At 41.2% G+C, this 11,200-nt stretch overlaps 1 protein-coding gene across 1 annotated transcript; it reads left to right on the forward strand.

The window, feature by feature from the left end:
• The first annotated feature begins 4,450 nt into the window (after positions 1-4,450).
• Positions 4,451-5,389, forward strand: LOC118925066 (olfactory receptor 10V1-like). The gene has a single exon (XM_036910484.2). The coding sequence runs from the start codon at positions 4,451-4,453 to the stop codon at positions 5,387-5,389; it is 939 nt and encodes a 312-aa protein (XP_036766379.2).
• The last annotated feature ends 5,811 nt before the right edge of the window (positions 5,390-11,200 follow it).

An 11,200-nucleotide genomic window follows, 5' to 3' on the forward strand; every position in this document is an offset into this window, starting at 1 on the left:
CACCCTAAGAACTATTTTGAAAACAATAAAGGAGATGACATCATCAAGGCAAAGTATCAATGAAAAGTCAGTCCAATTTTAAGAAGCCACTCTACAAGGCTGATAACGGCTTTTTGCATTTCCTGCTTTGTATTTCTAAACCACTGTTGGATATAACTTTATTTGTGGATAAATTTGACCAGGCTCTGGAGGGTGAATACCTCATACTCACTAACACAGAGTAAGATGCAAAACTGCCCAAAGGATGCTTTGATTTTACAGAAACTCCTGAAGGTGAGTCTGACTTCTGAGAACAGTGACGAGGTGTATGCCACGACCTGGCACTCATTTGTGGGCAGGGATCTAGGGACACCCAGGAAATTGGTCCCAAAGGTCCCTGCAGGAGTTGGAAAGGCTTAAGGATTGAGGGAAAGCTTCAGAAATAACACTTGGATTAGAAGATAGGTTCATTTCTAGAGGAAGGTAAGTGCTCAGCCAATTCCACCGAATTCCAATGAATTCCCCCCTTCCCTAGATATACAAGTGAGAAATCTCTCTTAGCTGCCTTCTAGGGTGTCACATTCCTTACCTCTCTGCTCAATAGCCAGCTGTGAAGGTTCAGATTATAGTAAAGGAGTTATGACATTAGAAATCTTGAGAACAAATCATATCATTTGGACAACAAAATGATCCTCATTATCCCTTAGAATAATAAAAATTCTACTTTTGACTTTGGTTTTTATAACATCTGCAAAATTTGGGTAGCCTGGCAGCACCACAAAAATTTGATCCATTCTCACTCTCTATCCAGATAATCAGGGACTTGCATGACTTGCCATTGATGAGGGCACCTTGTTCTCACAAGTTACTCCAAGTGAAGACAGACAAAGGGATCAACAAGGTTTACTTTGCATTGAACAATTTCTAGTTTGGATTCAGACTGGAAAAATGTCTGATTACTTCAAAATGAACAAAACTGAGTGGCTGTGCCTCTCATTTTCGTGGGTTAATAGGTTAACTCCTTACCATCCCATTAATTAACACAAATCTGTGGTCCTGAGGAATCAGGTGGAAATTCTCTTGACTCTGGCTCCAATATTCAGGATGTTCTAGAGAAATTCCCTACTATTTCTCTTTTCTTATGAGGTTCATACTAAGACCCTATGTTGAACTTCAAGATCCTTACAAGAGGATCTTACAAGAACCTCAGAATCTCCCAGACTATGCTATGAATTCTCCCCTTCCCTAGATATACAAGTGAGAAATCCTGCCTTCATGCACGCATGCATTCATTCTTATATTGTCTCCTGTGATCTGGTACTACGATGGGTGTGGGGTGGACAATGGGGTGTACAAGATATGAGGGCCATGAGTCCCTCCTTCTTGAGAATGTGAAATAAGAGAATATATAAAATGAACAGCCTAAGTCCTCAATTACAGTAATTAAAATCCAGAAAAGTAACGATACACTGGACACTTCTGACAGAGTTAGCGGTACCTTTCCATAAAGGTGTGGTCCCTGGATTGCCTCAGAGGGCTAGGTTGTCTGGGTCCAAATTGGAGCAATAACAGTGCCACAGACTTATGCTTTTCCTGTGGGCATAATCAGATGCAGGAAAATGTGTTATTGTACATAGAAAGCAGGCCAAAATGATCATCTCGGATTTTATCAGAGTAAGAACTCATGCTGTCATGGAAAGACTCACACAGAACCATTAGTACAGCTTTTGAAAAATCAGTTGTGGTGCTGCTACTCAGCCTGTAATGACATCACCACCTGACACTGTGCAAATCACTTTATAGTCAGTACCTCATTTAATCTATACAACTTCACAGGATTGATGTTAATATTATTTGTATTTGGAAGATTAAGAAACTGAAGTGCACAGAGGTAAAGTTGTCAAGGTCAGACAGCTGGTAAACAGCAAAAGCAGGTGAGAATCCCAGGTCTGCTCAATTCCAGTGGTCAGGTTCTTAAATCTACTAGGCTTCACTGCCAATTTTGAGGACCAATTAGTCTGACTGTGCTTTCAGAAATCAGAATTTGGTACTTCTGGCACCTTTGACCACAGCTATAATTTTCAGTGTATGTGAACATCTTACAAGCTAAGCCATGTCTCACCCATGCAATTTTTATTTGAATCTGTAATTTTTTTTTAAATGGACCAGGCCATAGAAACCTTGTAGATTCAGGGACTTAGCTAGAAATTCTGGGTGGAATTCTCTTTATCTTTTCCTCTAGTGTCATTAAGGTCATTTTGCCATGTATATAAGAGCCTTGACCTGGGAAAAGCCATTCACTGGTTTACCCTGACTTCATTGGGAGTGTCAGTGACAAGTTCCCAGCTAGTTTGCACTCCCATGACAAGAATCAAGCCAAGATTTCTGTAATCATTGATAAACACAAGGAGATGTAAATGTTAGCCTGTCCTCCACCTCTAAATCAATGCAAGACCCTGGTCGGTTCATCACCCTCTTTCTGCTTCAGTCACAAGACAGATGTATGGATCGCTGTCTTTACACCTACTGACCACTTCCAGAAACTTAAATGAGACAGCACAGCATAAATACATTGAAAAAGCATACAGCAGTCTATAAGAAATGGTCCCTGAGTTGCTGTAAGACATCTACTCATTCTCCAAGATTTATACCCAGCTTATGTCACTCTCCCGTCTCACATGCAAGTGCTCCAAAATGTACCCTCTTTCCAGCACCTGAAAGAGAAGAAGAATTGATTCTGGCAAATAGAATCAGGTAAGGTGCTTCTGATAGATACAGTGGTGTGATACCTGACCCTCCTAATTTATATCCCCATGTCATCATCTTAGCTCACATTTTCATTTTTGCTGGGTAAATTTTCATTTTATTAAGGAAGGAACCAACTTTATGAATGAGGGTCTTTACGAGGCCATTCAAATCCTACCCCTTAGGTAAACGTCTAACGTTCCTTCCTGTAAGGATGAGCCTGACTCAGATCCAAGCAGTAATTCACAAAACCGTAAGAGTTTGGGGGACCTCCTATGTGATGATTGTTCAGTGGAGTGAAGGGAATGTTTATGGGTGTGATAGCAACTACTAACAGCCGACACAATACCCCGGGTATTTTCATTCTCTAGTTTTCCTTTGAGCATCTATTCTGCCTATTGTCCTCCCAGTAGTCTAGAGAAAGCTCACGTTCAGTGTTCAGTCCCTTTGAGTGGTGAGGCCCAGAGCAGGGCAGAACCCAGACCAGAAATACGCATCAGCCTTATCGCCTTCAAGCAGAGACTCAGGGAGAGGCAGAGAGATGATATTTTCCTCATGCAGGAAAATAGTCTGTGATTTGAGTACTGAATTATTTAAAGTCAAACTGGTAAGTAGGAAAATGGGCAAATTTTCAATGACCATGTTTTCTAAACCCAGAGTAACTAAGCTGCACCAGGCTTGTATGAGGAATATTTTCCTTTCATGAACACTTAATTCACACTTTACAAGACCTTGTGCTCTGCCTAAATGGAAACTTATCCAGATTGTGAAAAACACTTCTTCATTTATTGATTGATTCAATAAACACTTATAGGTCATCACACTAGGCATTAACGAGGAGATGAATAAAATACAGTCCTTATCCTGCAGGAGATTATGTATTTATAAGAAATAAGACAAAAAGAAAACATATTATAATAAATATAGGGTGAAAGCTTGTTTTAGGAGGGTGTACAAACTATTGTGCTTGATACTTTCTTTACCATATATAAGAAAGTGGCCATTGTCCACTTCTGATAGCGGGAGGAATTTGTATAAACTCCCCAAAGCTGGAGTCTTTATTGGTGCTGTTTTTTGACTTGCTGTACCTCCCTTGACTCTTGCTAAGAGGCATAGAGAAAGTTTATGAAAGGGACGGGGATGTGGTGGCTGTGGTTAAGTGTCAATGTACTGGAAGGCTTGGAGCTCTTTCTTCAACCACCAGCCAGTAATGGAGTCATCATACTCAGTGCTGTTGAATTAGCACAAACTGACTGCTTTCTCTCTAGGAAGATAACCGTGAAGAGAAAAATCAAGGGTACTTATTATGGGACAATGTAACTCCCAGAACGAAGATCATTATGACTTCATATTGCATGGCCAGTGTATTATTTCTAGGCACTGTAGAAGTTTAGATGTTCAGGGGTTCTAAGTTCAGCTGCTTCTTGAAAAACAACACTGAAGTCAAAGTCCCGAGCTCAGCTGCCACATGGGGCAAATTAGCTTGGCTCCTGTTCATAGTGATAGGCTTTATACTTAAGCTCAGACAACTGTCTTGAAAACGTGAGTTGACACACACAAGTAAGAATAGAGAGTGGCCTGTGCAGCATAAACTCATCTTCAAAACTGCTAAAGCTATAGGTGTTAAGACAGTTTCATCACCTTTACCCTACAGCACACAGCACTTTCTTCCCAAACATGTTTTATTTTCTTTCTTTTGTCCTAGGAAGCCGGGTGTGCCACTTTTATGGGGTACAAAAATCAAACCATAGAGATCCAGTTCCACTTTCACCCACTTTCACCCATCGTGAAGGTACAAATGTGTATTTTTGTGGCTTTCCTGCTAATGTATACTGGCAGTCTCATTGGGAATGCCACAATCTTTCTCACTGTCTGGGCAGAGCGTGCCCTCCACACTCCCATGTATTTCTTCCTGGCCAATCTGGCGGTGCTGGAGATCTTTTACTCTTCCACTGTTGCCCCTCTGGCTTTGGTCAACCTCCTGACCATGGGGAGAATACCCATCTCTTTATCTGGCTGCGGTACACAGATGTTCTTCTTTGTCTTCCTGGGCAGTGCTGACTGTATCCTCTTGGGGATCATGGCTTACGATCGGTTTGTAGCTATCCGGGACCCCTTGCGCTACACCCTCATCATGAGGTGGCAGCTGTGTGCCCAGCTGGCTACCGGAGCCTTGGTCCTTGGCTTCCTTCTAGCCTTACAACTCACAGCTCTGATTTTCCACCTGCCGTTTTGTGGCCACAACAGAATCACTCACTTCTACTGTGATGTACTCCCGATCTTGCGGTTGGCATGCGGGGATACTAGAATGCCAGAAGCCATGATCTTCATCGTCAGTGTCATCATCCTTACCATTCCCTTCTCCCTCATCTCCATCTCATACATCTTCATTGTCGCTGCCATTTTGAAGATCCGCTCAGCCGAGGGTCGACACAAGGCCTTCTCCACCTGCTCTTCTCATCTGACTGTGGTTCTCCTCCAATACGGCTGCTGTAGCCTTATCTACTTACGCCCCAGCTCTAGCTACAACCCAGAAATGGGCCGTGTGGTTTCTGTTGTCTACACCTTCGTCACCCCTGTGTTGAACCCTTTGATCTACAGTATGAGAAACAAGGAGCTGAAAGATGCACTAAATCGGGTAATGAAAAGACATTTACTGTGCTAGGAAAGGTGGGAGTTTCTGGGCTCATGTAAACGGCAGGAAATAATTCTTCGGAAAACTGTGAACTCAGGGATTAGACGACCCACACATTTGGAGAATTGCATTTACTCCTTCCTCATGCCTCAGTTCCTATTTCTGGCTCCCATGTATAGTGTGTGCTCCTGAAAGTGAGATGTTATCATTTACAATAAGGGAGAGTTAACTCTTGATGGGCACGTATTTCTGTCTGGTATCTTCACTGATACATCCCCAGTGCCCAGCTACAGTAAACACTCAATACGTACTTATTGAATTATTGAATTCCTTCAAGTGATAGCAAAGAACATTCCTGTTTCTTTCTTATCTCCCCACAATGCCCTACAGAGATTTTCACATACTGGACATTCAGTACATACTTGTAGAATAAGTGAAAGAGGTTTCCTCTAAGAACACTAATGATTCGAGTTTCCACTCATGTACTCTTATTTTTCTCTTTTCTGTTGACTGAGTGCTGGGATTTAAATGTTTATTCTGAAGCCATTCGGTGTCGAGAAGTTGTAAAAATATAATACATAGATATCTGGAGTGTATTATCATTTAAAAAAATGTTTTTGGTGGTGCTTCAAAATTAGAAAATATCTTTACCCCATTTTCTTCTTATTCAGAACGGCAAATTTCAAGAAGCAGTGAGGGGACCAATGGTTCTTTGGCAAAACTAGTATGAAAACTCTTTTCTCCTTCCTTGCCAATGTCTTGTTTTGGTTCTACTTTTAAAAATAAAACCTAGTCATTTTTAAATATAGCATACATCCATTTTAGAAAAATTGGAAAGCATATACATATAGACAGAGAAGTTAACAAATCATTTATAATGCCACCAATTAAAAGGAACCTCAGATACTATTTGGGTACTTCATACATTGTGTTTATTATATTATGAGGAAATTTTACAGACCGATTTAAATACAAATATAAGCCACACTGAAGTAGCCTTCTAAAACATGATTCTTAAATCTTTTGAAGTGATTTATTCTTTTATGGTTGTAAAGTATGGAAACATAATACTTTAATGGAAACCCTAATAAATGGCACATGCTACAAAGTCTACTTAGGTGCTTTATAGGTTGGGATGCTTACATCACTCAAACTTGCCAGTGCACACGTCTCAGCCCAGTAAATGTCCCAGCGATGGGGAAGAGGATTGCTGGAAGGGCAAGGTCATGCAAGAGTGGCATGAGCCATTCATGCTCACAAGGTATGGCAGCCAGAGTCTTTCTGATGGAAAGCAAACCCTGCCAGTTGGATAGTGACTTGGTGGGCACCATACCTTGAGAAAGGATTTTTTAAAAATATCCAATATAAAGGAGTGTTTTGTAACAACTGGGCTGTGCATCCCTGGAATACAATAGTTTGTAATAATGTCAGCATGTATTTAATTGGCAATAGAAAAATTGAAACCAACATGGCGGCGTGAGTAGGACAGTGGGAATCTCCTCCCAAAAACATATATACTTTTGAAAATACAACAAACACAACTAGCCCTAAAAGAGAGACCAGAAGACGCAGGACAGTGGCCAGACTGCAGCTACACCAGCGAGAACCCAGCGACTGGTGAAAGGGGTAAGATACAAGCCCCGGCCCGGCGGGACCCGAGCGCCCCTCCCCCCAGCTCCCGGCGGGAGAACAATAGGCAGAGCGGGAGGGAGACGGAGCCCAGGACTGCCGAACACCCAGCCCCAGCCATCCGGGCCAGAGCGCAGACACAGTACATGCCCAGGGGGCCCTGGATACTGGGGGAACAGGGAGTAAGACCTCTGAGCGGGTGCTGAAGCTGATGCCCCTGTGACAAAGAAAAGCGGGGGCTTTTTGAAAGTCTTAAAGGGACAGGGACTTAACAGCTTGACGGAAACAACCCAGGTCACAGTACAGCAGCTGGAAATTACAGGGAAAACCGGGTGCACTAACCCCCTGGGCAACAGCTCTGAGACCCCTCACGGAGGCAAACAGTCAAGCAGCCCCCCCATCCATCACCCCACCGGGCGCTGCGAAAGCAGAGAAGCAGCCTGAGACAAATTCCGCCCACAGAAAGGGAAATTTCTCCCTCCCGGCCAGGCAAGACACAAAGACCCACTCTACACGCAATTACCCAACACAAGCCACTAGGGGTCGCAGTTGCCCCAGTAAAGAAAGGCCAGTAGTAAGTGAAAATTTTGGCCCTCCCAGCTGACAGTCAATAGCACCTGTCAACATGAAAAGGCAAAAAAATATGATCCAGACAAGACTAACCCAGACAGCTTCGGCATCTGCTACATCTTCCCCTGAGAAGGAATCTGGGGAGATAGATTTAGCCAGTCTACCTGAAAAAGAATTCAAAACAAAAGTCATAACCATGCTGATGGACTTGCAGAGAAATATGCAAGAACTAAGGAAGGAGAATTCAGAAATAAAACAAGCTCTGGAAGGACTTCAAAACAGAATGGACGAGATGCAAGAGACCATTAATGGACTAGAAAACAGAGAACAGGAACGCAGAGAAGCTGATGCAGAGAGAGATAAAAGGATCTCCAGGAATGAGAGAATTTTAAGAGAGCTGAGTGATCAATATAAAAGAAATAATATAAGAATCATAGGCATTCCAGAAGAAGTAGAGAGAGAAAAGGGGATAGAAAATGTCTTTGAAGAAATAATTGCTGAAAATTTCCCCAAACTAGGGGAAGAAATGGCCTCTCAGACCACAGAGGTACACAGAACTCCCATGACAAGGGATCCAAGGAGGGCAACACCAAGACACATAATAATTAAAATGGCAAAGATCAAAGACAAGGACAAAGTATTACAAGCAGCCAGAGAGAAAAAAAAGGTTACCTACAAAGGAAAACCCATCAGGCTATCATCAGACTTCTCAACAGAAACCCTACAGGCCAGAAGAGAATGGCATGATATACTTAATGCAATGAAACAGAAGGGCCTCGAACCAAGACTACTGTATCCAGCACGAATATCATTTAAATATGAAGGAGGGATTAAACAATTCCCAGACAAGCAAAAGTTGAGGGAATTTGCCTCCCACAAACCACCTCTACAGGGCATCCTACAGGGACTGCTCTAGATGGGAGCACTCCTAAAAAGAGCACACAACAAAACACCCAACATATGAAGAAGGGAGGAGGAGGAATAAGAAGGGAGAGAAATAAAGAATCATCAGATTGTGTTTATAATAGCTCAACAAGCGAGTTAAGTTAGACAGTAAGACAGTAAAGAAGCTAACCCTAAACCTTTGGTAACCACAAACTCAAAGCCTGCAATGGCAATAAATTCATACCTTTCAATAATCACCCTAAATGTAAATGGACTGAATGCACCAATCAAAAGACACAGAGTAATAGAATGGATAAAAAAGCAAGATCCATCCATATGCTGCTTACAAGAGACTCACCTCAAACCCAAAGACGCGCACAGACTTAAAGTCAAGGGATGGAAAAAGATATTTCAAGCAAACAACAGAGAGAAGAAAGCAGCTGTTGCAATTCTGGTATCAGACAAAACAGACTTCAAAATAAAGAAAGTAACAAAAGACAAAGAAGGACATTACATAATGATAAAGGGCTCAGTCCATCAAGAGGATATAACCATTATAAATATATATGCACCCAATACAGGAGCACCAACATACCTGAAACAAATATTAACAGAACTAAAGGAGGAAATAGAATGCAATGCATTCATTCTAGGAGACTTCAACACACCACTCACTCCAAAGGACAGATCCACCAGACAGAAAATAAGTAAGGACACAGAGGCACTGAACAACACACTAGAACAGATGGACCTAATAGACATCTACAGAACTCTACATCCAAAAGCAACAGGATACACGTTCTTCTCAAGTGCACATGGAACATTCTCCAGAATAGACCACATACTAGGACACAAAAAGAGCCTCAGTAAATTCCAAAAGATTGAAATCCTACCAACCAACTTTTCAGACCACAAAGGCATTAAACTAGAAATAAACTGTTCAAAGAAAGCAAAAAGGCTCACAAACACATGGAGGCTAAACAACACGCTCCTAAATAATCAATGGATCAATGACCAAATCAAAATGGAGATCCAGCAATATATGGAAACAAATGACAACAACAACACTAAGCCCCAACTTCTGTGGGACACAGCAAAAGCAGTCTTAAGAGGAAAGTATATAGCACTCCAAGCATATTTAAAAAAGGAAGAGCAATCCCAAATGAACGGTCTAATGTCACAACTATCAAAATTGGAAAAAGAAGAACAAATGAGGCCTAAGGTCAGCAGAAGGAGGGACATAATAAAGATCAGAGAAGAAATAAATAAAATTGAGAAGAATAAAACAATAGCAAAAATCAATGAAACCAAGAGCTGGTTCTTCGAGAAAATAAACAAAATAGATAAGCCTCTAGCCAGACTTATTAAGAGGAAAAGAGAGTCAACACAAATCAACAGTATCAGAAATGAGAAAGGAAAAATCACAACAGATCGCGCAGAAATACAAAGAATTATTAGAGACTACTATGAAAACCTATATGCTAACAAGCTGGGAAACCTAGGAGAAATGGACAACTTCCTAGAAAAATACAACCTTCCAAGACTGACCCAAAAAGAAAGAGAAAATCTAAACAGACCAATTACCAGCAACGAAATTGAAGCGGTAATCAAAAAACTACCAAAGAACAAAACCCCCGGGCCAGATGGATTTACCTCGGAATTTTATCAGACATACAGGGAAGACATAATACCCATTCTCCTTAAAGTTTTCCAAGAAATAGAAGAGGAGGGGATACTCCCAAACTCATTCTATGAAGCTAACATCACCCTAATACCAAAACCAGGCAAAGACACCACCAAAAAAGAAAACTACAGACCAATATCCCTGATGAATGTAGACGCAAAAATACTCAACAAAATTTTAGCAAACCGAATTCAAAAATACATCAAAACCATCGTACACCATGACCAAGTGGGATTCATCCCAGGGATGCAAGGATGGCACAACATTCGAAAGTCCATCAATATCATCCACCACATCAACAAAAAGAAAGACAAAAACCACATGATCATCTCCATAGATGCTGAAAAAGCATTTGACAAAGTTCAACATCCATTCATGATAAAAACTCTCAGCAAAATGGGAATAGAGGGCAAGTATCTCAACATAATAAAGGCCATCTATGATAAACCCACAGCCAACATTATATTGAATAGCGAGAAGCTGAAAGCATTTCCGCTGAGATCGGGAACTAGACAGGGATGCCCACTCTCCCCACTGTTATTTAACATTGTACTAGAGGTCCTAGCCACGGCAATCAGACAAAACAAAAAAATACAAGGAATCCAGATTGGCAAAGAAGAAGTCAAACTGTCACTATTTGCAGATGACATGATACTGTACATAAAAAACCCTAAAGACTCCACCCCAGAACTTCTAGAACTGATATCGGAATACAGCAAAGTTGCAGGATACAAAATCAACACACAGAAATCTGTGGCTTTCCTATATACCAACAATGAACCAACAGAAAGAGAAATCAGGAAAACAACTCCATTCACAATTGCATCAAAAAAAATAAAATACCTAGGAATAAACCTAACCAAAGAAGTGAAAGACTTATATTCTGAAAACTACAAGTCACTCTTAAAAGAAATTAAAGGGGACACTAACAGATGGAAACGCATCCCATGCTCATGGCTAGGAAGAATTAATATCGTCAAAATGGCCATCCTGCCCAAAGCAATATACAGATTTGATGCAATCCCTATGAAACTACCAGCAACATTCTTCAATGAACTGGATCAAATAATTCA

Source organism: Manis pentadactyla, chromosome 9 (assembly GCF_030020395.1).
Source record: "Manis pentadactyla isolate mManPen7 chromosome 9, mManPen7.hap1, whole genome shotgun sequence".
Lineage (NCBI taxonomy): Eukaryota > Metazoa > Chordata > Mammalia > Pholidota > Manidae > Manis > Manis pentadactyla.